The following is a 27,417-nucleotide window of genomic DNA, read 5'->3' as shown; positions in this document are numbered from 1 at the left end:
ACACTATTTTTTAATGTAGAAAGAAAGAAGATGTTTGGTTTTTTTCCTTTTGAAAATTTCTTAGCCAGACATCATAGATCTCCCCTGCCAAGTAGTTACTCTTCTCTGCACTGTGCAGGGTGAGAAATTTGTGGTAGGATTTTGGCATAAGTTAGTATGACCTAAAAATGTGGAAGAGTTTCAGAACAGCTAAGGCTAAAATCTGCCTGTGTTTGGCTGCTTCCTAACACACGTGTGCTGTGCAGGCATCTTCAGACGCTGGGTGGCTGGCTGGAGGCCTCCAGTCACCCTGAACTGGATGTGCAAGTAGGTTAAAATGGCCTTTTTCTTAGCACATAGTACATTTAATCTGTTTGTATATCCTCTGCTTCATTCTTCCAGGATTTTCTGGGAATTGTATAGGCTGCGGAGAAAGAGGATTTCGGTACTTCACGGAGTTTTCCAACCATATCAACCTGAAATTAACCACTCAGCCAAAGAAGCAGAAGCACTTAAAGTACTACTTAGTAAGGAGCTCTCAAGGTGTACTGTCAAAGGGACCCCTTATTTGCTGGAAAGGTAATAAAGATGCCCAAGTCCATTCAGGGTTTTTTCATTATGTTAGTGTGATGTTGAATGAAAAATTGAAAGTTGCTGTTGAAAATGTGTGCAATCACAAGGAACTGTAGAAGATGACTTTCTTGAAGGAAAAATTCCCAACGATTTCACTGAAGTCTGGATTTTGCCAGAGAGGGTTTTTTAAGTCTTAGCAATAATCATGCAGTCATAAATGGGCTTCTTCCACCTCCCCATACCTTCATTGGGAGCCTTAAATCTGCCCTTCTTAGGATGTGAGCCATCTTGGAAGAAGAAATAAGGTTGTTCACTCTGCTGATTCTTTTCTGAGTCACAGCAACATGAGTCACAGCCAGGGCTCCAGCATTGGCCTTCCACCAGTATTTGTCTTAGCAGATGCAATTCAAACTGTCTGATGCCTGCAGATAGCTAGCACCCCATAAGATTAAGGAAGCTCGGGTCACTGATCTTAGGGAAGAAGGAGAAACCTTGTTTACTTTTTCCGTTTATGGTATGTTTTACACTTACCCTCTACTGGAGCAGCCTGTGCAATACATGCTAAAGAGATGACATTTGTGACACCAAGACAAGGCAGCCATGAGTTCTGTTGCTGAAGGATGCAGGTTTTTGGAACTAGGACCATGCAAAGTCTCGAGGAGAGAATGGTTTACCTACTCACTGTCTACTAAGCTGGTGTATATGCAGGCTTCCTGTCTTTCTCAGCTGTTGTATTACTCAGTGAAGACAGAGTTCAATCTGATGCCTGTTGTTCCAAATAGGATGATGTGAGGAGAAGCTCCGTAGGAGGACTGACACACATCTAAAGAGTCACATCCTCATATGAACAGCAGCATGACACCAGAAAGAGATGGCTATCGCCAAACTATATGAGTGATCATAGTATTGTACCAGTTGATGGTTCAAAGGGATCCTTGCTTCAGCTGCTTTTCTCAGTTACGAGTATAACTAACTACTGCTTAGAATGGATGTGTTTTTCAGCAGCATTTTTTTACAGAAACTACTGAAAGATTTAATTTGGTAGTGAAGTTGCAAATACAGAAAAAGCAAACCTTACTTTACTTTTTGAATTCTTTTTCTGCAATCCCTCCCTGATACTCATGCAGTTGGAGTTGGTGTGTGTCCTGGTAAATGCAGTCAGGAGTAATGCAAAAGTGGTTACTTTTGGTTATACGCTGGCTGCAAGTGTTTTGAGCACCCATGAAAGTTTAGAAAGTCGACCAAGAATTGACTCATGGACATTATTTTTATAGACTCTATCCCCATATTGCTACCATCTATCTGGTAACCCTTCACCCTTTACTTACATTAAAGGTGTAATTAGAAGAAGAGAAATGCTTTTAAAAATACCCTTCTCTTCAAATAAAACCTGATTAGATCTCGGTTTTAAAAGCGGGTTAATGTGTGATTTTTAAGGTAACTTTCTCTTCCCTCAACTCGTTTTTCATCCAGACAGGCAGTTAGAGTGCTGAGATCTCCCTGAAGGTTTTGTGGAGGCATACTAAGAATCTGGGTTTCAGCACAGTTTCTCCTTTTAAAGGGCAATGTATGACTGTTTGTATAAAGGCTGTGCCACGGAAGTCTCGAATGTGTCCTGGCATATGTCCAATACCTTCAGATCTCTTCGAAGTTGTGAACTGAGGTCTCTTGCCATTTTGCAGCATCTGGACTGTATTTGCCTGGCCCTCTGAGTGGCCTCCAGGGAGGTTTTCTTACTTAGAAGACTAAGTTGAATAAACTGTGAGAGCCATATTTCCACTGAATGCTGCCATTTGATGCTGTTTGTTCTCCATGCTCTATGTATGCTTTTAATGTTTTGTTGCCTTTCGTCACCATGTTGCTGTACCTTCCTACTGCAAGGCAGGCTGTGTTAATGCATACTGTAGCTGCTTCATTTGCAGAATGTAGAAGCAGGCAATCATCTGCTGCTATCCTCTCTGCTAAACCAAATTCTTCGGTGTCACCGTCCACGACCCCAGAGGGTGGATCAGCTAATGGATACAGATCAGGGTCCACTCAGACAGGTAGGAGCTGAAAGTGCTATAAAGATAACCATTGGGGGTGTGGTAAGTTACCTCAAATATTGGTGGTTCAGGATTGCTGTAAACAACTGGCTGTTTACCTCAAGCTGAGTATAGATTACCGCAGGGAGGATGCCGTTCTAAAATTTGCTTTGTGAAAGATTAAGACCCAGGTGAGGCTGAAGGTGAGCTTAGTCCTCCTAAGAGTAGTTGATATAAAAATATTAAAAGATCTTTTGATTCATTTATTTGATTCTGTATCTCCCTGTGTTTGTTTCATTTAATTTTTTTGTGGATCTCTAAAAACTTGAATTACACATTTATAGGGAAGTGTTTATTTAGTATATGTATATAGACTAGGCTATTTGTCTTGAAAAGGAAAATAATCTCCTTTTGGGCTTACGAGCACAACTTTTTCTGTTTTCTTCTACATTCATTTGAATTCTATTTTCCCATACACATACAGTGGTTTTGTGTTATGTGTGCTAACATGCATCACAACTGTTCTAGAAAGCTATTAATGACATACTTAAACAATAAGAAACTGTAAAAGTCAGATAGACATTGGCTGCAAAGAAACAGCATCTTAATTTCATTTATCTATTTATTTATTGCAACTAGCCAAGGTACTTTACTTGAGCTGCTTTTTCTCATTGCTTTATTGCAGCTTCATCTATGCTGTTATATGCTTTTGTGTCTGTTTGTGCTATTTCTTGAAAGATTAAAAAGAGGAGAGAGCTTTCTGCTGATTGTTGTAATTGGTTTATATGTATGTACCAGAACATGTGTTTCTCTAGAGGAGTATGAAACGCAGATATTAAAACAAGATTTGTTAAATACATTCCCCACTTACAATAACAAACAAAAGGAACAAAAACCAAAAGCTGAGCATATGCATTCTTATGAAATTGTAGTCACTGATCAGTATGTTCAGAGACACTTTCCCCAGGTGGTTACCCCTGTCTCTGTTGATGAAGCTATATGATTTGGGCTTAGGTTAAAATTATATGAAAACAAATACAACTGTATTTCATTGCATGATCCCTTGGCTTCCAGATCCTGGCTTGAGACTGTGCAGATGCATGAGAACCTATTTATTTGAAACAAGAAGTGATCCAATATTTACACAGCTTTGTCTTCTATTGTACCTGCCAAGTTAATAGATAGACCTTTTATATACTTCTTTCTCCTTATCACTCACTGAGATTTTCAGTCTCCTTGGTGTTTCTGTGTGTCGTTGTTTGTACTCTTAGGTCATGGTTGTCGTAACATTTTAATCCCCTCCTACTATTATCTTCTAGTGAAGATAATGCCACATGCATACATATAAATCTCCTGTGACCATGAGAAGGGGAAAGAACACTTTTTTTGGTGGTGTGAATTCTGACATGTCACCTATGACGGAAGTCTAGCTTTTTCTCTCCTGGGCTCTGCACAGGTGTTTGTGCTTTGAGTTGACTTCTCAGTTGTTTTAAACCGGGGTACTTATTAGCAAGTTGCTTTTTGAAATTGTTTTCAATTTACTGTCAACTCATGCCCATTTTGGCCTTTTAAAGTTATGTAAGTATTTCTGTTTTCTACCCTTGTACATGAGCAATTCAGTCTCCAAGTTCTAGAAGATACCTGTAGCTAGATGGTTGTGGGCACACGCGGAGTACTGTGTTGAAATGGTAATGACATGATAGAAATTAAAGCACAAGAGAATTTTGAAATACCACAGTTTAAGCTGACAGTATGGTGTGGCCATAACATTGCAATCACGTGTTGGATCCTCCTTTCAAAACGGCATGGGAAGATGCAGTTCCATTGCAAAGGAAGGAGAGGTGACCGGCAATAAAAAATGGCTGAAACCTTGAGCAGTATAAAAAAATTGAGTTTTAGACAGACACGTGGGAGGCAGAACTTCAAATCAGGTGTTGCAAGTTTCTTAAGCAACTAGAAGCAGGAATTTAAAATAGAAATATGAATAATTTAATAACTGGTAGTTACAAGTTCTGCTTAGGTACTGGTGTGATGTTTAAACTTTTATCACAGAATCATCTTGGTTGGAAGAGACCTTTAAGATCAAGTCCAACCGTTAACCCAGCACTGCCAAGTCACCACTAAATCATGTCCCTCGGTGCCACATCTACACATGCTTTAAATACCTCCAGGGATGGGGACTCCACCACTTTCCACCAGCTACATCTGCATTCATAGATAAAATTTCAGGAACATGTATTTGAACTAGACAAAGGAAAAAACCCCAAAGATTCTGGACAGTTTACTTTGAGGACAGCTTAATACTATGTATTTGTTGCATTATTTTAATGAGATCAGTGTTTTCCCTCAAAACCCAGGACCCAGTGGTCTGTTTTGTTAGCCATTCAGCTTTTTTCAAGGTTTTCTGGTGGAGCAGCAGCAGAAGCTTCTCTGTCTATTCCCTGTCTCAGTTACTCTCTTTGGCAAAGTAGACTCTCCTCCCCACCTCCTTCACCAAATGGTGTGCGGCCTGAGGGTGAATGTATTTGGCAGATGAAGTTGGTCTTTGCCTTCTGTTTTCTTTACCTATCTGTTTTACTAGGAAATCTGTAGGTGAACTTAGCTTGCTTCACCTACTTGTTGCAAACTACTTTCTGGACAATGCTGAGTTAATATACTTTCACTCTGGTTATAAGAATTCGGATTTGTCAGTGTATCAACATCGAAAGGTCAAATTTTTCTTGAAGTAAATGGCAGATATTAAATGCTTGGTGTTAAAGTAGAAGCCTACATGCTGTGAGAGGTTTGGAATCGTTTCTGCTTTACAGTTTCATACTGGGCAGTTATTAGAATTTGTTTGTTCTTCAGTTTATGCATCTATAAAATAAGGTTTATATTTTTCAGCCTTGGTAAAGTGCTCTAAGAAGTTGCTATTTGTTAATTCATGGAAAGAGTTTGGGATGAGATACCCTTTATTTCTTACCTGGACTTACAAATGAACATACACTTTTCATAGCCTTAGGGACAATAGTGTTGTAAGGAGGTTATGTTTTTCCTGCCCTAAGTCAAGCTCAGCTGTGTCTGACAGAGGTTTGGCCTTTTTAGGCAACTTGTTCCAGTGCTTATTCCCTATCCTTGCTAGGGGCAAGTCACATAAACTCTTTGCCTTAGCTTTCTCATCTGTAACATAGGGTAACTGTATTTACTTGCCTATCCCACAGGGATATTTTGAGGAGTAATGACCCTTTCTACAGTTAAAATATTTTTTTGAGTGTATGTGAATGCAAAATATTGTGGAAGAGATCAATTGTGCTTGGTAGTTTATAGGATTCTATAGGAATGCCCGGTTAAGTGTTTGTTACAACTCAAAAAATACTGATACATGGTGATTTCTTGGGAGTGCAAAAAAAATTGTTGGTGTTATACGCAGAGATGAGTTTTAGATAAATGTGTATGACTGTTCATGTCTATATAATACAAATTATATATGCATATATGCACGTAATTTTAAAATAATTACTTACTTAAAGAACTCCTGTTATCAGATTCTTCAGTGTTCAGTCCTGCAAAATCATCTTCTGCTGTTAACTTAATTGGAACTCCAGACCCATCCCGGAACAAGAACGTTGTGAAACCTCTGGCTTTGTCAGTACAGCTTGTAGGAAAGGCATTTGCTGCAGGTATGGCTTTGCTTTCCAGGATAGCTGAGAGCCAAGGCAATTATCAGCTTAACAGCCAAGAAGCAAGGGAGTCAACTATTTGGTGGAAAAAACGAAAAGAAAAACATTCAAAACTCTTATATTCTTGAAGTCTTCTGCACAGAAATTTTCCATGTCTATTACTGTCCCCAACTGAGCCACACCTTGGCTTTCAGATTTGATATTTTGGTAAAAGTGCATGTCATATTCCTCTTTGTGCTTCCCAAGATCACCTCTTGGTATCATATTGATTCTTGCCTCAGTAACAGAGACCTGTATGTTGTTCTGTATTTGTAACAGGTAAAGTTCCTTCCAATACATTTAATGGAATTTAGTCTTATTTAAAGGAGTTTTAATATCCACGCTGTTTTAATTACTTATTTCTGTATTGTGTATTCAATACACAGAACTCTCAACTGTGGCATCTAAATCCCTCACTGGTACTCCATCGTAATATTCTGATTGTTTATTACTTTAGCTGGTCAATCCTTTAAACAACGCACCCTGTCTCCCCTGCCCAGTCTCCTCTGATAATGCTTTAAATGAGACCACTGTATCACCGTAGTGAATTACTGCATATGGCACATGGACGTCTGGGGAAAAATATACAGATGCACCAAAGTGGCTTGCAAATCTTTACAAACTGAATTAATGAAGTGGGTTTTTTTATTATTTTCAATGTCTAAGAAAATATGTCATAAACTTCCCAAAAATTTCGTGTGTGTGTAATTTTCTACTTTATTTTGGTGGGGTTTGTTTTGGTTTTTATTCTTCTACCTGTCATTGCCATGCTGGAATCTGGAGACTCCATTTCAAGGTTAGGATTTTGCAATCTGTGCCCACAGTACACTTCATGCTTTCCCTGGAGTATGTTTCTTACAGTCATGCATCGTGCCCTTTCTTTTATGTCTACATGTGGCTCTACTATTTTGTTTGTTTGTTTTCAAGATTGTCTCAGGACACACACTCTGTATTTTTATTATACTCAGTTCCTCTTTCACTGCGTGCCGCTGATGTTGCTAATGGAAACACTAATGGAGGAAGAAATAATATATTGAGTTCTACAGTCTCTCGGCCAATGCCTCCATCGACATCTCCAAGTCCTGGCTGTGCAGCTGGGGACCAAGGTAAAGAAAACCTCTCTGTTCTTTATTTTAAGCTGCACTGATTTTGTTCTTCTTCCCATCATAGCTGTTTCTACAATTCAGTCTTTACAGATCCATTTGGGTTTTGGTGTGACTGTTAATGATAACGTACTTTTTAACAAAGGTACAATGTTTTTCACACCATAGTCTGGCTTCATGTAAATCTAGGTGTAAACCTTTGGTGCTCTGTGATGTGATTCCAGCTCAACACCAACATGAAATGGAAATATGGGCTGGAATCTGGTCATTTGGGAGGATGGGGTTTAGAATAAATTTTTGCTTACTTTCTCAGCATCAATATCCAGTTCTGGACCACCAAAGAAACGTCACCGGGGATGGTCTCCTGGGTCCCCAGTCCCTCCTCCTGGTTTAGCGGTACCTGTTCCTACAATTCAGCCTTCATCAAGAACAGGTAAAACTTGAATAATATAGAGGTGTCATTTGTAAAGACCTGTGCTCAGCCAGACCAGGAACCCTGCGCTCTTTCTTTTTAGTGTTGCACAGAAAACATAACTGTGGAAGTAGTTAAGGACATCATGGATTGTTTTTCAGATGCCCCAGAAAAGTATACATAATTGCCCGGTCCTTCATGCCATTATCTAAGATGGGGCTCAGGGAAAGTGAAACTATTGGGGGAGAGAGAGGAAAGGAAGATGCAAATAATATTAATAAAAATCCAAAGCTGCCTAAGAACCCCAAATGCAACTCTGTTCTGCTAAAATTGTCCAGGTGTATGGGTAGATGAACATATTTCAAGGATTTTCGCTAGCCTTCACCTTGAAATGTTTTGTCTCAGTCTGGTGTGGCATGCTACAGAAACCTACACACTTTTTCCTGCACAGGAAAAACAGCTTTATATAATTTTGGCCTAATAAAGGACACTAATATCCGCTAGGATCTCTTCAGTTAAAAACGTAAGGTTTGTGAGACCATATGTCATTTGTGCACGGAAAAGTTGTAAAAGCTGTAGGAGGTATATGAAATAGGATTAATTACGAGTATGTGTGAATACTCATGAATGTCCATGTAGGTACTTCTTTATTCATAACTATTAATAAAACTGTTCACTATTTAAGCACTTTCCAGTTGTGGGATTCAGCATACTTCGTAAGGGGGAATAAACAATTATTTTTTTTCCTGTGTCTATAGAGTGGGAGGATAAACATACAAGGAATTTAAAAAGCTATTTGTCAACATGCACAATGTATTTTAAACTCTGCTTTGGAGGGCTTGGTTTTGAGATACTTTGGAATTGATTTTTATTAATAGTCATCATAGAAGGAAGGGTTACATGGTAGTGCAGGCCTGCATACTTGAGCACATCAAGTCGATTACAACTTTTGTAGGTCTCTAGCTTCAGGGACCTGCTGAAGATAGGTGATGTAATACAATCTCTCCCTTTTTGTTGAGTTTGTCTCCAGCAATCTGCTACCTCTATTGTGAACTCCATTTTCCATGAGTGCTTTGTAGTATTTTTTTCTGTTGGATGAACAATTTTCACTGCTAAAACATATGCATTCATTCATGCTGCCTTTGATACTTTTCTATTGATGACATTGTTTGAAAAATCTGTTACATACCACCAAATGAAGCTGGAGAAACTTCTGAAGGAGACCTCATGCTGAAACCTGATTACAGATTACAAAATTCTTGCGGTTTTTTTTCTTTTTACTTCTGAAATCTGCTCTTGCTCTTTCATGAGTAAAGCCTAATTTTTATCCTTGTTGCAAATGTCTAAGGACAGCTTTGAGATTTTGGCTCTGTTTTGTTTTTCTTGTTTACATATATTCTAGGTCAGAATTCACACCGGTATCTTTCCTTGTATTCCGAGTGAGCCTCCATCTTAGAGGTGGCCTTTTGGCTTAGGACTTGCCTTTGTTTAAAAATGCATATTCAAACTTGTGTTTTCCTCTCTCATTCCTACCAACAAAACAGTGGTCAGAAAAAGTTTTATTTTAGGGGTGGGACTACAGGAGGATGTGGGTTCTTAATTTAAATTACTTAAACCTGTAGCAGGAAATGCAGAGACCTTTTGAATTTTATTACAGTTAGTGATCTGCAGTAATTTTTTTTTTTTTGTTCATACAGCCAAATCACAGTATGGGCCTTTTAGTAATGGAAGCTTCTCTTTTTTTCTTTATTTTATAGAGCCTCTTTTGTCAGTCCCTGTTCCTCAATCCATGTTAGCCGGAATTTTACAGCCTCAACCCATCCCAGCAGGGGAGACCGTAATAGTTCCTGAAAACCTGCTGAATAACTCAGGAATCAGACCAGTGATTCTGATAGGTAAGTTTTACACTGGGGAATCAAATGCTGCATTTTGAAGAAATACATGCTCCCCTGGGAGAAAGGAGTTTTTTATTTCCTTTTGTTGATTCTGGCATTCAGTACAATACGAAGTCAGTTTCTCATGGATAGTTTACTTTAGTTGCTCAGCATTTAAAATTGGAAGTTAGATGACTTCTCATGAGCCTGCAAACAGGTCATAACAAGATCAAATTTATACAAAACCTCTGGTGAAACTGAAGTTCTGTACAAATAAGATTTACAAGAATAGAAATATTTCCATGTAATGAAAATAGCTTTCCTGTGTAAACAAGTTACAAAACAAGCAAATGTTTCCTGCAGCATTTATAGTCCAGATCTTGAAGCCCAGGGATTCTCATGAGAGCCAGAAAATTGATTTGAACGGACTATTAAGAAATAAATCATACTAACATTTTGTCTTTTATAGTCCTTACTAATTGTAAGCAGATCAGGCTTTAAAAATCTTTTAACTGTATAAAGGACATTGTTGACCCTTAGAAGGACATGGTTTTTACTTTAAAAGTATTACTCATAATGAGAACACCCCTTTCAACCTGAGCTATTTGGGCTTGCTATATAAAAAAAGATGGGTCAGCTAGTACTGCCAAAATTTTAAAGAGTGATTTTTTTTTTTTTTTTTTTTGTCTAAATCTCTTCTCAGTCCAGCATACTACAGATGGTTGCCTAAAGTAGATTCAATGTTAACGGATCATGCCTATCAATACAATCTATGGAATAATTTATCATTCCTGAAGAAATTGAGAAGTACTCCAAGTCCTCACTTGCACAGATAATCCTAATACACACAATTCCCAGAGAATTAACAGTGCCATCTACACTAATAAATCCATCAAGGATAGGGTTACAATTCTTCTGGTTTGTTTTGCTTAGTGTTGTTTTCTGGAAGCCTATTCTAAAGCTCTAGCATAGTGCTCTTAACAGTTTTCAGTGAAATGCTTTCTTATAGAAGATGAGGGTACCTACAGTCATCAGCTTAAGTGCAAATTGAATCCAGCCCTTAGGCTCTTGGAGAGTTGCCAGTGAAGTCCTCCGTTAGGCTAAATGTTAGTGGTCCTGAGAAACAGTGTCCTATTAATAGTACAGGACCAGATGTACCCAGATGGATGGGTTTCTCAAAAGCTGTATGGAATTTTTTTTTTCTCAAGGAAAAGAGGAGTTAGCCTGTCCTCATGTGCCTTACCTTACAGAACAGCATGTTTAGTTGTTGATGTTTATTTAATCTGTTTATGAAAAGAGCGTGGAAGTGTGGCAAAAAAGTAAAAGCAATCATAGCAATATCACAGCGGCTGGCTCAGTGCTAATGTGACTTTTATAATGTTGAGATCAATGTACTTGTGCTCCCATTGATTTTTCTTTTTTTGCACACGGTATTATGGAGAATCTATAATTTAAGGTTAGGGTAAGACTCAAATGGGTAATATTCTCATCCGTATTTGAGTAACAATTATTATCCTGCTGGTATGCAGTTATTGTTAGTTTTTGCAAACCTATGTGATCACTTCTTGTAAAATACAGCAAAGGATCACTGTTCTATCTCGTTTATTTTGTAAGCAATTAAAATGCCAACAACAGTTGCTGATGCAAGGTAACATTTTTACAAGGTAAAGTTAAGAAGAGATTTGGAAATGTACACGTGCAAGATGTCATGTAGTGGCATATCTTGTGAATTTCTGGTGGTTTTTTTCATTGTTTATTTTTGTCAAAGGTTATGGCACTTTACCTTATTTCTATGGAAATGTTGGTGATATTGTTGTGAGTCCCTTGCTGGTGAATTGCTACAAGATCCCACAGCTGGAAGACAAGGATTTGGATCTCTTGGGTTTGACCAGCAGTCAGCTGCTAAGTGTGGAGAATATGATACTTTTAACTATTCAGTATCTTGTTCAACTAGGTAAGCAATTTGTCATAAACACTTGTTTTTATTTGTGACTGTCTTTTTTCCTCCCCACCCTCTTTATGTCTGTTTCAGAGCCAATTTTCTGGCTATTTTTGTGCCTGGAAGAGGTAAGTGGCTCCATCTAGTGTGTATGACTGCGACTTTGTTGATCAGACTAAACTGCGTTTGAAGGCCAGTACTGCTTCTGCTCTCCAAATGGGAATTGACCATTTGTGAAAATGAATTTGCAATGCATATAATTCATTTACGTAGAGTGTCAAGCCATCAATTATCGCAGCTCTTTCTAAGAACACTCAGTCTGTTTTATTCAGTTTTGTGACAAATGCTGCCAAATGCTGTGGTGGTCATTGTTTTGGTGACAGCACTGTTTACTTGAAAATCACATTTGTTATTCAAACTATGGCAAGAGATTCAATGAATATCTCATTTTTGTAAATGTTTTTGAAATGGACTCTTTGCAAGTTTGAGAGCAAACTGGCGAACTACATTTTCTTTCTCTTACTGCAGGTCCAGACATTTTCCCCTGCCTTAGAGTAAAAAGCAGCACTGTTAACAGTAAGGTTTTCAAAGTTAAAGGGTAATGCAGGATAGTGTTGGGAAACTTCTCACAGCAGTCTCAGTCTCAAATTCTGTATTTGAAAAATGCTGCTTATCATAGAGGAATGAAATGACTTTTGTGAAGAGCACTGTGTTTCTTATACTGGGCTTCTGCTACGGCATCTGTAATACATAATGTCATGAAATGTGCAAACGTTTCGAAAGAACAGCAGATGATAACCCTATAATTTGGGGAGCAAATGTGCTCTGTGCTGGTTTCACCCGTGGGTTCTTATGCTTTGCTCTTCTTTCTTGATGCAGTACTGTTACAAACAGAAGGGAAACCATCTTCTGCGTTGTAATACTCTAAGTGACCTGTTTGCTTTATTTATCATTCTCTGCCTCAATAGTCCATCAGATACCATGTTAGAACTGACAGAGGGTTTCTTTATTTTTTACAGGCTGATTGTGTTTTTTCTTTTTTTTTTCTGTTGCCCTTCTCTCAGTGGGTTTAATTTGCTATTAGGGAGTTTCACCTTAATTGGAAAGTTTGTGGAGTCTGCATGTTATAACCAGCTGCTTCACACAGTTCTAGACTGATAGAGGCAGCCTGCAGATTTCCTCCAGAGACACATGTACCTACTGATACAGCACTTCCATTTGAAAATAAACTGTTTATTGAAACTTACTGAGTCAGCGAACAACACTCCTTGTGCAAATCCAACCTTAAATGGATGCAGCAAGCCTGTACTTGCTGCAAACTAGATGAGGCTTCATGCAAAGCTTCTGGAGCTCTGCTGAGCTGTGTCCACTGAGCACCATGCCTTCAGCATAAAGCAGTAACCTTACTAGAAGTTGTTTAGTTTGGCTTTTGTTCTTAGCTGTGGTATATGTGGAGATAGGCGCCAGCAATGTAAGAGGAAAGAGTCTGATGAGAAAAGTAAAAACATTGTGCAAAGCATGGGGATCAAAACATGGTTTTGGTTTGCATATTGCTACAAACCTAAAACTATTGGAATTGTGACAGTTACACTGAACTGTAGCCTTTATCCCATTTTGGAAAATCAAAGCAGATTAAAAAGATGGTTGGAGGGTAGCCATCTTCAGAAGTTTTTGACGAGGAAAAGAGACAAATGCACACATAAACTAACAGTTTGTTCACATGAGCTTCTCTTTTTCTTGAGAAAGTAGTACTAAAAAGTTATACTTTTTTTCCAGAGTATATTGCAAAAAGAGTGAGATAAAGGCAAAGATAAAAAAACAGTCAGAAGAATAAAGTAGATACTGAGTCTTGCTTAATTTTTTCAAATCTCACTACTTGTATAAAATATATTTGCAGATAACTGTGATCACAGATCATAAGAAAGTGCTCCTTTTTTGAAAGATATATCTGAGAATTCGTTTTAGTTTTCCTGTAAGATTATGACAACATTATTAATTGTAGGATAATGCCCTTTTGTTTTCAGAAATCAACTGAGCAATCTCATAGCGTTATTACAAATCAAACAAAATAAGTGCATTTCTGACAATTTTACTTTCATATACACAGTTAGAGCTGTGATTGTGAGCCATAGCATTGCTATAAATACATTCCACTGACTGTGATAAAGGAATAAGTAAAAAAAGATGGAAAATGTGTGTTTGGTGTCAGTGTTTTTTTACAGTCTGTCTCCTGTGCTTAGATTTCACATTTCTTATCTTTGACAGTATTCATATTGAAATATTCTCAAGCTTTGTTTTTATGCTCAAAATGCTTGTATTCAATAATTTGTTAATTGTCTGCTTTTTACTATTGTGCTACTGTTTCTACAAACACAATCTCATCCTTTGCAGTGCCAAGGTTTGTGTTTTGGTTTTTCAGCTGGAGATTTCTGGACATCCTGTTAACTAACTGGTTAGAATTATAAAATCATTCTCCCATCTCTCTAGTTGTACATTTGAATCCTTTGACTATGTGTATGCCATGACACCCAGAAGTGTTTTATAGTTTCAGTGTCTGAATGCACATCCAGGCTCAGGGCAGGAACAAGCCTCTGTCTTCAGTGGAAGCGATATTCAAACACTTAAAGCAAGAAGTTATTACAGCAATTTTTGTGGTCTTAGATGGTTAGAGTAGTTCTCTGTGGGATGCACCAAGTGTGTCTACCCAGAAATGGATGGCATTTGGATATATTGTCTTAAACTGTAGGTGCTTTTGGAAGCATAACTATATTAATAAGATCTTTTTCAGATACTATTTTTTATGGTATTATTTGTTTTGCAGATTTGTTTTCTGAAGTCGAAATGATCCTTTGTGTACTCATTTCTGTAGAGAAACTTCCAAATATTCCCTTTTAAACTTGACAGATTCCTGTATATGTATTTATGAAACTGTTCACAATCAAAATCATTATCTATCATTTTGTCTTCCTTCTCATCTGATATTAGTTCCATTATTTTTCTGGGCAGTTATGGAGAAAGATTGCCATGAGCCAAATGTGGTATTAAATGCTTCACTGATTTCAAAATATTTCCTTATTAGTACCTTTCTGATAATCAACTATTTTAGAAAGTTTTTCTCTTATAAATCATCTGAGTGAAATTCTGTGTATTGTCATACAGAAGTCTTTACATACAATTATTTTCATTCTCTTGGATTCATGACCCCTGTGTCTAGAGCCTGTCTCTTCAGTAACCTTCCTCAATCAGCAAAGCTGATTTCTTTCAGTGTATAACATTATTTTTGTTGTGGTTTGATATATTGTAGTTGATATGTTATAGGTAGACTTTATTTCCTACAGAAGATTTATCTCTGTCAATAAATATCTATTTTTTCTGTTTCAAGATCTTCAAAGACCTAGAAGGCATGATGCTTTCTTAGAAGGGAAATGAAAAAAATGCATTTCCAAAAAGAGAACAATAAAAAGAGAATTATGCCCATGCTGTCTTTAATTGGATTCATCAGAACTTTGTAGTTTGCAACAAAAGTGAAAACAGCCTTGCCATTATAAGTTTATAGCTGAGGTACCAATCTATGGTAATTGGATAATGACACTCTCCATATGTTACTTCTCAAAAAGGCAAAATGACAACAGCCAATAACTTCTGGACTATAGGTTATTTCCCTGATCTCCTTCTTACACAACCTTTCTGTTCACTTTTTTTCACAGCTCTTTTTGCTTGTCCTTGGCTCTGAAAGAAAACATAAAACCAAACCCAGCATTTCATGTATCTCTGGTATTTAAGCCCCCATTTCTGTCATAGAAAAACAAGCTGCTGAAGTGTAAAGCTCTCTCCTTTGGCACTGACATGAGATCTTGGCAATTTAAGCTATGGTTAATTTTTACTCTGCATTCATGAATATTTTTATCAGTTCCTGAGTATTTTGATGAGACAAATCTTAGTGGTGTAACTAATGCTAAGACAGGATAGCTTGTATTTCTATTTTTCAATTCAAGTTCCCAGTACAGCTTGCAAAGTCTGGAGAATATAGATGTAAAGTTCCATATATTTCTTTATGTTAGAAGTTTGAAGATTTGCTGAATTAATGTAATTCAACTAAAGCAAAACAAAAGATTAAATGTATTATTTACATCCATGCTTAGTTTACTAGTGTGCATGACGAGAAAAAGTCATGCAGTATGACAGGCTTTGTCATACTGCATGGCTGCAGTTGGGCTGTGAGGATAAGCATTTGGGTTTCCTGCTGTAAAATAATATGGAGGCTACCTGATTCTGTTCCCATTCCGTTGTTTGTCCCACCAGTTTCTGAAGGTAGAAAAGCTAGGAGTGAGATGGAATACCTCACTGTTTAAAAAAAAAGAAAAAAGAAAAAAAAAGGAGATGGTTAGAGAGAGGCTTCTGATATGGAAAACCAACAATAAGCGATGTGGGTAGATACCCACTGAGTAGTGAGTGGGTGTTGGAAATGTAAAAAATATAGTGAACGAGCTTGGTCAGACCAAGATAGACGTGTGATTATTCCTTGTTCAATAACATTTTGATATGAGATACTATTCTTCTTTTGTTTGTTTTCACTGTAGGTCCTGACCAGATACCCCTGAGGGAAGAATTTGAGCAGATCATGTTGAAAGCTATGCAGGAGTTCACTTTGAGAGAGCAATCCTTGCAAATGAGCGCACAGTGTATCTCTGTGTCACCAGGTCAACTCCCTTGGCTTGCTAGGTTAATTGCTAGTGTGTCCCGGGACCTTGTGCATGTGGTTGTTACCCAGAATTCGCTGGCAGAGGGCATCTCAGAGACCTTGAGGTCTCTCAATGAAATGAAACATCAGCAAAAGCTACCAGATTATGTAGTTGCCATTTGTGCATCAAAGATAAGAGGAAATGAATTCTGCGTAGTAGTCCTAGGTGAGTATATTTGCAGTAAGCCTCGAAAACCAATGCAATTTTGCTGAATTAATATTTTTGAGTCATTGTTCTGGCTTTTTAAATCTCTTTTGTTCTTTTTATTCTCCTTTGTACTGTGACACTGCAATGTCACAGTTTACTATTCCTCCATCAAGGTTTGGAGCACTCCAAGTATTCCTCATGCCCATAAGGATCTAGAAAAATAGCTGTTTGCTAGTCATTACTACTCCTTGAGAGGGCTGAGCCTTTATTGTTGGTGTGGTTACCTTACATCTGGAAGTGCCCCAGTGACAAAATTGTTTGTCTTTCTCTGTTATGTTAACAGCTGTGCTATTTCACATGGCAGTGTTGGATTGACCGCAGTCTTCTGCAGACCACTGTAAAACAGAATATGTTTTTTATCCTTTTTACCCTGTTTGTATTTGAATTCCACATTGGCAACTGACTATGTGTGTGCATGAGTGTGTCTGGATGGAGGTGAATTTTGACTAGTCATCCTTCCCTTGTAGGCAGTGAAATCAGTCATGTAATTTTAAAACTTTTTTTCACACTAGGGACAATTACTTTTTCATATTTACTTAGAAGCCTCTATTCCATCTAAGGTACACATACTTGTTTTGCGTGTAACTTGTCAGCCAGGTGTGCAAGACTATGGGCAACAGACTGTAAAAGACGTGCTAACCAAACTAATTCTCCTGTTGCTAGCAAAATAGACTTGAGACTCCTTTCCCAGCCTACTAGGTAAAGGCAATGGAAATCCATGACTGAAGACCAGTGTGTCCCACACTTCTAGGATGAAAAGGTTGTGTTGATAGTGCACTGTATTAAAAATTGCTCTCACTTTTTTCACCTTCTTCTCCAGGTCAATATCAATCTAGGGCACTTGCAGAAAGCATGCTTACTACCAGTGAATTTTTAAAAGAGATCAGTTATGAGCTCATCACAGGGAAAGTTAGTTTCCTGGCATCGCATTTCAAAAATACATCTTTAGGTGAGTGGTCCTAAGAAATATAAGTTCTAGCCAAGACAGTAATTTCTTTAGGGTTCATGTGTCTCCTGTTCAACAGTTAAAGCGCACATGAATACGGGTCTGCCCTCTCCACCGAAGGCATTCTTTTTTCCATTCACTGTGTATAAAGGAGAGCTTGTCTCCTTCAAGTGACTCGTCCTGTGGCAAAATATTTTTAACATGGTTCGTATTCCTGACTGTGATGGCAGGGCATCCGTAAGTGCATGAGTCTTTTCTTGTTTGTCCTTTTAGTGTGTAATCATCAGATATCACCACCAGCTGTAAAGGTACAGAGCTGAAATTATTCAACTGTTGTGTCTTATTTTGGAATTCGTTTAACTAGCAGATCATTAAATAAATGAGAAAAATAGTCTCCCTCCTTCTCTTCCCTGTATCTCCAGTCCCCTGCCTCTTCACAGACTTGATATCAGCTATGTGACAATGTGTGTGTATGTAATGTTCTACATAATTTTTTCTGAAAGAGCTGCCAGATAATTTGGTGTTGCTAATTCTTATTTAGGTGATGATTTGGACAAACTGCTGGAGAAAATGCTGCAGCAGCGAGGGGAAAGTGTCATTATTCCTTTTAATGGAGATGCTAGTGAGTGTGTATCATCTCAGGAGGCAATTGCCATGGTTTCTACGCAAGAAACAGGTAATTTTTTTTTTTGTGCAAGATGTGAAATAAGTGAGTAGTTTGTTAAATGTCAAAATGCAGGTGCCTTAGAAGAGCAGCTGCAGTCAGTGTGCTAGCCTTCATGTATTAATACTGACAGCTGAATGTAGCAATACAACAATGTTTAATATAGAAAATATCTGTAGTAACCTTCAGCAATTCTTTTCCCCTATGTTTTATAGTAACTAAGGTAAAATGTGTGATCTTCTGTTATGCACTAGGCAGAGTAGAGAAGATGTTGCTCTGTAATGTTAGCACCCTTTTGCACCTAGAAAAGGAATATAGCCTTTGGCTCAAGGCAGAGGCGAACTGTGTTCTCAGTCTGATCTCCCCAGGTGTCCTCCTGTTTCTTAACTTTTGATATTCCTCATTTTCCACATGTAAAAGGGTAATAATATGTACTATAGACTTGTACTCTGAAGCTTAAACTTTTAGGGAAAGCCTTTTAAGATCTTGTACTGAAAGTACTAGACTAGTGTAATCTGTAATTCGCTTATTTGAGATGTGTCTTATTCAGTGTAATGTGATGAGATACTTCGGTGCAAAAGATGAGATAGGATTGCCTGTCTAAAAATGTTAATTATCGTTGCTAATTATCATGCTAATTATCACTGAGATTCTTTTAGGTCTGGTATCAAAGCATATTTAACCACCAGTAAAGCTTTTTTCGTATGAAAGAAAGGTACCTTAGTTAGCTTGAATTGATCAGCTCAGTGTTAGATCTGAATGAAAGCAAGGTGGTTTATAGTCTTCACATAGATTGGGAAATCCAGTCACAAAGGATGTGAGGTACTTTGTTCTGGCTCTCCCAGAAGGCCAAGCCTTGATCTTCCTTGCAGGATTATTTTGAAGGGAGAAGGATCTTTTGATTCTCTTACTTTTTATTCTTACTATGTAATGATGTGCAGCTGTGTTTTTTTTAAACCTTCATGTTTTCTCAAACAATTATTCTGAGCTAGTTTTATCTTTAAAATATGGCTGTACAATGATCAAAGCTACTGGGAATCTGCCTGAATAAAAAAAAAAGGAGAGGTCTCCTAGGCAGTGAGATAGACATTTCTCCCATAACAGATCTACTGAAATGAACACCGAGGCAGGTCTGAGCAGGAGATAAGCCACACACACAAAACACACGTGTCTGAATAGAACTAACTTACAGGTTTTCTTCCCCAGTCCCTTCCAATTTTGATGTAAATGGCATGATTTTATAAAGTGGCATATTACTTAAAAAAACCCCTGTAGTTCTTGTGCATTAAATTTGCTGTAGTTTCAGAATTCTTTCCCTCTTTTTTTTTTTTAAGAAATTTGCCCTAGGTTATTTTTTTGATAAGCAATCCATTAATCAGAATTTAATTTCTAGTAGAAAAAATTGACATAAACAAAGAATATAAAGGCATTATAGGATGTAATTTGGTAATCTGCAAGTTGAAAATCCTCAGGGACTACTGAAACATGCATTGTTGGGCACAGAATTTTTCACTGGAGGTAATGAAATATAGGAACATGTTTTTATTGAAGAAAACGTGAATGCTCTGGTATGTGCCTATAGAAAGCAAAACCCCAGTCCCACAGTTCTCTTCATTAAGATCAAATAAATCTGAGACTAAAATTTTGTTAAAAATTAAGAAACCTGCAAACAAATAAATGCCCCCCACCAATAATTGAGGTTTATTGCCTAGGTGTATTACCCATCTTCCCTTTGCAGCATATCATAGAATCAATAGAACAGTTTGTGTTGGAAGGGACCTTGAAAGGTCATCTAGTCTAACCTCCTGCAACAAGCAGGGTCATCTTCAGCTAGATCAGGTTGCTCGGAGCCCCATCCAACCCAGCCTTGAATGTTTCCAGGGATGGTGGTAGATGCCACCTCTCTGGGCAACCTGTGCTGGTGTTTCGCCATCCTCGCAGTGAAGAAATTCTTCCTTCTATCTAGTCTAAATTTCCCCGCTTTTAGTTTAGTTATCTATTTTAATAATCTCACAGAATTGTTGGGGTTGGCCAGAATCTCTGGAAGTCACCTTGTCCATCCCCACTGCTCAAGCAGGATCACCTGGAGCAGGCTGCCCAGGATGACATACAGATGGCTTTTGAGTATCTCCAAGGATGGAGACTCCACAACCTCTCTGGGCAACCTGTGCTGGTGTTTCACCATCCTCGCAGTGAAGAATTTCTTCCTTCTATCTAGTCTAAATTTCCCCGCTTTTAGTTTAAAACCATCACACCTTGTCCTGTTGCAACAGGCCCTGCTAAAATGTTTCTCCCCATCTTGGCCCCCTTTAAGTACTGAGACACTGCCATAAGGTCTCCCCAAAGCCTTCTCTTCTCCCAGCTGAACAACCTCGATTCTCTCAGCCTGTCCTCACAGCAGAGGGGTTCCATCTCTCTGACTGGTTTTGTGGTCTCCTCTGGACTCGCTCCAACAGGTTCATGTCATTCCTGTGCTGAGAGCTCCAGAGCTGGACACAGCTCTCCAGGTGGAGTCTCACCAGAGCAGAGCAGAGGGGCAGAATCATCTCCCTCAACCTGCTGGCCACGCTGCTTTTGATGCAGCCCAGGATACAGTTGGCATTCTGGGCTGTGAGTGCATATTGTCAGGTCATGCCCATCTTTTCATCTACCAGTATCCTCCAGTCCTTCTCCACAGAGTTGCTTTCAGTATTTGCTATCAGTCAGTATATAGACATACGGCTATCTCAATGCTGACTTAGAGTGTGACTCAGTGCTTCAGAGTAGAACTGATGTACAAATAAACTCCTGACTGACCTGCTGTTCTGTTAGAGTCTTTTGGCAAGATCATCAAGGCAGGCTCAGTTTCCTTTGATTAATAGGTGTTCTGGCTCTCATACCATCATGCTCTGAGCACAGCAGCCTCAGCACCCAGCATCTTCAACCCCTGTGGCTGGTTCTCCCCACAGGAGTGATGGAGAGATGCTCCTGAAAAACTACAAGTTTCAGGAGGAAACTAGAGCTGTGTTGTGTATATGTATATATGAACACACTCAGACATATTTTATATATATTTATAGAGAGAGATGCATACATATTTTGTATATGTTAGTTCATTTAAAAAAATGCATTTCTCTATGTTGGCATTGAGTCTTCCTTAGGTTGCACTGTGAAAGATTCTTAGAATACTAAAGGCATTTTAAAAATGGGCTTTGCTGTACTTGAAGTATGACATGTAATCATATTTTGATCAAAAATAGGAAGCTGATATTTGTGATCTGAAATCACCTCTTCAGAGTGTTGGGATTTATTCTGGTGATTGATTTTTTTCTTTTTTTCTTTTGTCCTAATAATAGAGGGTAGGCTATTTGGAGGGTCATGTTCATTTCGGGGGTGGGAAAGTAAATATGTTTCTTGTGTTTTGTTTTCTTTTTCAAACAAACACACTCTAGATTTGGATGTCGATACCTTCCAAATTTACCAGCCACAGCTTATAGTTGCCAGAAAGCTCTTGTCCCAGGTTTGTGCTATAGCAGACAGTGGCAATCAGAGCCTGGATCTGGGCCACTTCAGCAAAGTAGACTTCATCGTTATAGTTCCCCGTTCAGAAGTCCTGGTGCAGCAGACACTTCAACGGATTCGCCAATCAGGTAAAAGGAAGGGGAGGGAAAAAAGAAACCAAAGTGTGTGATGTTATTAAATACTGTCTGCTGTAAGTGGAGAAGTTAGTTGCTCCAACACGTATTTTGCATGTCCGGTATTAGCTCTATTAGTTGGTATCATCGGTGAATTCTATTATTTTCAGAAACTGGGCCCAAGCTGTGCCATGTAAGTGTCAAAGGAAATTGCCATATTCATGCAGGTCTGAAAAATGTGTGACCTAGGGAAGCATTCAGCCATCAAGAGAGGGCTTTTTTATTAGCTAGAGAAATGCCTGAGTCCTACATGCGTGTTGGCACACAATAATTGCCATGCTGATTCAGATGGTAAGTTTTCTTGTCTGGGATTCTATGACCATGGCTGGAACAAAATGTTTCAAGAACAAGCAAGCTTTAGTGGACAGGTTAGGGAATGTGCCTCCCTTGAGAACGACCTCTGCTACCCATTCTGTTAGTGACTGACACGTATCCAGAAAAGCCCAAGAGTATCTCCTTGGAGAAAATGACTAATAGAACTAAGGACTGTCTGTATAGGTGTTTGGTCTTTTTTAGCTCTTTATCTCTGGAAGTAGTTAAGTCCTTAGGATAGTTGTGTATTTAGAATCTTTTTTTATCAGCTGAACATTTTTTTATTTCTGCCTTTGGCTTTATCTAATAATCCCTTGTATTAGCATTTGAAAGACATGAATATGAGCTTTGGTGTAATGCATCTGTGAGTGGGTTTGGGTGGCATTTTTTCCCTCTTATTTTCTACTCTGAACTAAACAGTCACCCACTTCTTGATTGTTCAGACATGCCCTTACACTGCTTAATATTGTCGTCCATCTGTGTATTTATTTTCCCTCTTCTTTGTACTGTTTACTAGTAAAACAAAAAGAATAAAATAGTTACTTGAAGTACGCGCTTCTTTTCCTTTCTAACAAGGTTCTGTGGGGTTTTTTGTTCCATTCCTTTGTTCAGACATTTTATTTACTTAATTTGCTGATACTCTAAACCAAAGGTTTCCTGATATCTTTTATCATATTTATTTTATTTTTTTAGATGAATGGGTTTTATTTTTTAAAAACTTATTTTAAAATCATTAAGACCCTGGCAAATACAGAGGTTGATCCATATCTCACAATCATTTACTGCTACTTCTTCCAAAGCCATATGCATCATGCCTACTTTATGAATATGATGCCAATCTGTCATTACAAAGACTTAGAGAGTAGTTGTATTAACAGTAACATTGAAGCAGGGTATGAAAAAATATGTGATATTTAAGTGAGAGTGAGGTTTTTATAAATTTATTAATTTTTTGCAAAGAAAAGGTCAGGATAACTCTCTGACACAAGCAGAGTTAATATACTACCTAAATGTGGGCAAGTTTGACCTAGGATCATGGAGCATAGCCAAAGGAGCACTGATCTGGAATTTTTTTCCTTTTTGGTAGTGTGAGAAGTCTTTGAAAGGTCTTCAAGCATTTTGGGAGGAAATCAGAAGCCAAAAAGCACATTTCTATCCCCATTGTGAGAGCAAATGTATTTGGATAATCATCTTCATCTTCATACTAGGGTGTATCCGTGATTTTGCAAAGTAGTGATATTGGTGGACAAGTGGCAACCTACTGCTGACACTTTATTTTTGGATGCTTTCAAAGGAAAGGGTTTGTGTTGTGTTCTTCTTTCTGACAGGTGTCCTTGTGGACTTGGGCCTAGAAGACAATGGAATGGCATATCAGAAAGCTGAGAAATACGTGGTTCGGCTAGACAATGAGATTCAAACAAAATTTGAAGTCTTCATGAGACGAGTGAAGCAGAATCCCTATACACTTTTTGTGCTGGTTCATGATAATGCCCATGTGGATTTAACAAGGTAGTTGCTTCAGTCTACAGGAAAACCATCCTCTTCCAGTGTCTTTCAGTTAGGTTTTTCAAAAGGCTTTCTCTAGACCTAAAGCATTTTGTGCCTCAAAATCAGCAGTCATCTTTTTTGCTTGCCCATGATATTTGTTAACTAATTCTGATTCAGTTGAAGATAGGTGAGACTAGTTTCAGGTTTTTGGATCCCTACCAAGACTGTTTGTAGGGATAAGTGCTATGGTACTGAAGTCTGGGAAAGAAGTCTGCTTTTTGCAACTTTCTTTGTTCCTCTTGTATTTTTCCTATTCCACCTCTTTTTCTCTATTCATGTTCACAAGCCATTCATGCTTTAATTCAGGTTTTTAGCCTTGATGATGGTGTTGTTTTTAATATAAGAAGGCATACAAACATTTAACTGTTTGCATCATCTGAAAAATGCCCTAGCTACTGTAAGAAAAGGATTTAAATACCAGCTGTGTTGGATCTGGCCAGTGTTAGATCTGAACACACCACCACATAGACATATGTGTAGAAACATTTCTTCACACTAAATCACAACTTTGCTATGGAAAAAGAAACAAATAACTAAAGCTAATTATTATGCTCTTGTTCCATGAGTAAACTGAGGAGAAAAATCTTAATGCGATTTAGATATGCTGTGTAAGGCTGTGGGATTCATTTGAATATCAGAGTTATAATAAAAAAAATACTTCTGTTGAAGGACAGTGAAAATAGATGAAAGAGATACTCTTCCTTCATTATCCCCACCATCACATTTTTGTTACTGTCTTTGCTGTACGTTTTTTTTTAATTTAATTTAATTCCTCAATATCCTGGAGGCAAAGATAATCAAGGAGCTGAAAATCAGGACAGCAGGGGACTATCAGGTTTCTCTCTCTTTTAGAAATATGTTGTTTCAGTCTGGAAAATCCACTGGATTTTGTGAAATTGTTAATATATCCTAACTCCACAGCTCCTGCAAGTGTTTCTCAGTAAGAGGGATTTCATCGGTTTTTGATTTATTTTTAGTTTCCTCCATCCAGTGCTCTTTTAAATTGGCAACCAATTTACTTTGTCACTGTCAGCAGATTTTGGTTCTTTGTTTCATTTTTTTTCCCCTCTGTTGCCACATACAACTCTCAAATGTTTTTTTACGTGTTTCACCCTTCCAGAAAGATTTTCGAACTGTGTTTCCCAGTACCATGATCATTTGGGAATTTTTCTGCAGAAAGAGAGTAATCCCTTGAATCTCAGGATGTCAGTAAGGCAATTCTTTGCATTCTTATTTCTGCAGTGCCATTTCAAGTTCCTTGTCACATGGTGAGCCTAGTCATGGTCTGGCTGATCGAGTTATTAATTGCAGGGAGGTTCTTGAAGCATTCAACCTCCTTGTTCTTCAGGTCAGCTCTTTTCCTTATGCCTTGCAAACGCAGCAGTCCAGGATCAGCTCTAGCAATGAGGTACATTGGATACAGTTTGACACTGTGGTAAGTGTTCAGTTGTTAATTTAACTGAATTTTAGCGTGGACTTCATCCAGCAAGTGTGTATTAAAGAAAATTGTTGGAATAGAACTCTTTCTCTGCTGGAGTTTGTTCTCTTAGGCTTCAGATACATAGCCCTGGGATGTTGATGGTGGAAGTAGCATTGGTATTTAGGCTCAGGAACAGCACATTTCTCTTAGTTCAGTCATGCAGTTTGAGAAAGTACTTTCTGCTCTCTGGCCAGACAAAACTATATAGATATGTCACAAAGCTCTGCAGCTGGCTTCCCATTTTCAAGCAGTCTGACTTTTGACTGTAAGTTATATTTCGCATAGCTTGTGAAATCTGTTCATTACATCTCTGGTACCAATAAAAGTTGCCGGGTTAATAAGTTATGGTATAGTGGGTGCCATCTTTGTGCAGAGAAGAGATGGGAAAGGTCTGTTTGGTATTTCGCACCATTAGCTTTTTTTTACCATTTCAGCCAGCTGATTCTGAGAATGTTTTGGCTAAACCTGCTTCTAAAATACCCTTTTCTTCTATTCTCTATTTGGTATATTTATGTCAGGTTTGACTTTACTGAGTTGAATGCGCCATTGGTGTCTGTAAAGTGTCTTAAAGTGGAAGCTGTAAAAAATACTCTAACAGAATAGTGGAAATGAGTCATTACTCATAGTCAATGACTCAATAGTCATTACTATTCAAAGTTTGCTTTTTGGTTGATTGTTAACATAAGCCAGTGTGGTGACCTTCTGTAAAATAGTCTAGAAAATTTTGTTCCCAAAAGTAAAAAAATAAACTTTTAGTCTTCTGATTTAAAGAATAACCCACAAAAAAGGGGGAGAATGTATGTGATTCATTACATTACTAGTGACGTAAATGCACTGGAGACCATGCTGTGCTTCCATCTAAGGCCTCATAGAATCTGAAGTGGCAAATATTCTCCTTTCTGATTTCAATCCTTTCTGATTGCTGTCTGCAGATTACATTCCAGCAAAGAAATTATTAGTTGACAATCAAGAAGAACTTTGGAAATTAGTAATCCTTTCTTCAGGTTTTACTTTACTTTTATTTTTCAGGTTTTACTTTAAATAGAAATAAGATAACAGTAGGTATAAAGTCAGAGATAGGGAGTCAGAAAATAATTAGCAGGATTCTAGAGACCCCCTTCAATCACAGATAGGAGATATATTGAAAAATTTCCAAGGACCTATGTCTGTCTTTCCTAGGTGTAGACAAATAATAAGTTAAGTGAGAAACAGTGTGAATTCTACTGTGTTCTTTGAAACAACCAAATAGCATTACTCAAGGAGAATGAATGAAAAGAAATGCTACTTTGCTTTGGGAAATACTTTCTTTTTTTTAATTACAAAAGAAATTATAATTACTTCCAGTTTTCCTTACGTTTTTGCTATCTCTGTGGAACAGGATGATGCAGCAAGTGAAGACAAGCTGTACTTTGGTTTGAATGAATACAGCAAATCCCTCCAATGGGGAGTCACAAGTCCCCTTCTAAGATGTGATGAAACTTTCGAAAAAATGGTCAACACGCTTTTAGAAAGGTAAATAATAACATGGGAGCTTGGGATTCTGCTTAACTGGGATCTTAAGGATGCAAATACATTTATGAGCCCCATCACAAGGTGGGTAAAGACATGATGACCTTTGTTGGTCTTTGAATCTGTGAAGGATATGCAGTTTTTATTTTTGTAACAAATTTTGTGCTGTTGAAGAAGGAGGGGATATCCTTCATTTGTTTACAGAAAAGATTAGGCCCATTCAGCAGCAGTCCAGGCTCAGCTGTGCTGTTCTCTTCTTTTGACAGTCTTGTCAGTGGTGGCCCAGGTGAGTGACATAATTTCAAAACCATCCCTTTTGTTATTTCATTATAACTATGAACAAATAACTATGTTATTTCATAGCTATAGTTAGCTATAGTTTTGGTTCCTGCAGCTCAGAGCCTGAGAGCAGCTTTAGTACCCTGTAGCTGCCTGAACAAGCTAATTTTATAGCATGTATCCATGATATAACTAAATGCGCACATTCATCAAAGGGAATGCTGTCATTTCCATCAATGTGGACGTAATCTATTCAGTATATCAGCAGGGTAGATCCCTTATACCAGTTCAAGATATAGCTTTCCTAGTATTTTTTTATTTACTAGAACAGGATAGTTCTGTCTTCAGTACTGTTCTTCCTATTTTATTTAGGTCAATGTAATAATTGTAAATGTATCTGTATTTTTGAAGTAAAATACAGTATTTGGCAGCAGTCTGGCCAGCTTGGTGAAGA

The 27,417-nt window shown here is 38.0% G+C and overlaps 1 protein-coding gene across 1 annotated transcript in view; it reads left to right on the top strand.

The window, feature by feature from the left end:
- Nucleotides 1-26,687, top strand: part of LOC104490711 (GREB1-like protein) — a gene marked incomplete at its 3' end in the record, with an annotated part of 36,369 nt that extends 9,682 nt beyond the window's left edge. Inside the window, exons 4-17 of the mRNA XM_010133039.1 lie at nucleotides 382-558; nucleotides 2,475-2,597; nucleotides 6,101-6,235; nucleotides 7,243-7,380; nucleotides 7,691-7,810; nucleotides 9,547-9,684; nucleotides 11,432-11,617; nucleotides 16,183-16,509; nucleotides 17,372-17,500; nucleotides 18,039-18,173; nucleotides 21,593-21,790; nucleotides 23,476-23,656; nucleotides 24,938-25,130; nucleotides 26,554-26,687. Of these exons, the coding sequence (XP_010131341.1) occupies nucleotides 382-558; nucleotides 2,475-2,597; nucleotides 6,101-6,235; nucleotides 7,243-7,380; nucleotides 7,691-7,810; nucleotides 9,547-9,684; nucleotides 11,432-11,617; nucleotides 16,183-16,509; nucleotides 17,372-17,500; nucleotides 18,039-18,173; nucleotides 21,593-21,790; nucleotides 23,476-23,656; nucleotides 24,938-25,130; nucleotides 26,554-26,687 (2,314 nt within the window). The remainder of the gene's footprint in view (nucleotides 1-381; nucleotides 559-2,474; nucleotides 2,598-6,100; nucleotides 6,236-7,242; nucleotides 7,381-7,690; nucleotides 7,811-9,546; nucleotides 9,685-11,431; nucleotides 11,618-16,182; nucleotides 16,510-17,371; nucleotides 17,501-18,038; nucleotides 18,174-21,592; nucleotides 21,791-23,475; nucleotides 23,657-24,937; nucleotides 25,131-26,553) is intronic.
- Nucleotides 26,688-27,417: the final 730 nt, after the last annotated feature.

Source organism: Buceros rhinoceros, unplaced genomic scaffold (genome assembly GCF_000710305.1).
Source record: "Buceros rhinoceros silvestris isolate BGI_N320 unplaced genomic scaffold, ASM71030v1 scaffold29263, whole genome shotgun sequence".
Lineage (NCBI taxonomy): Eukaryota > Metazoa > Chordata > Aves > Bucerotiformes > Bucerotidae > Buceros > Buceros rhinoceros.
This window is presented reverse-complemented; position numbering and strand designations above follow the sequence as displayed.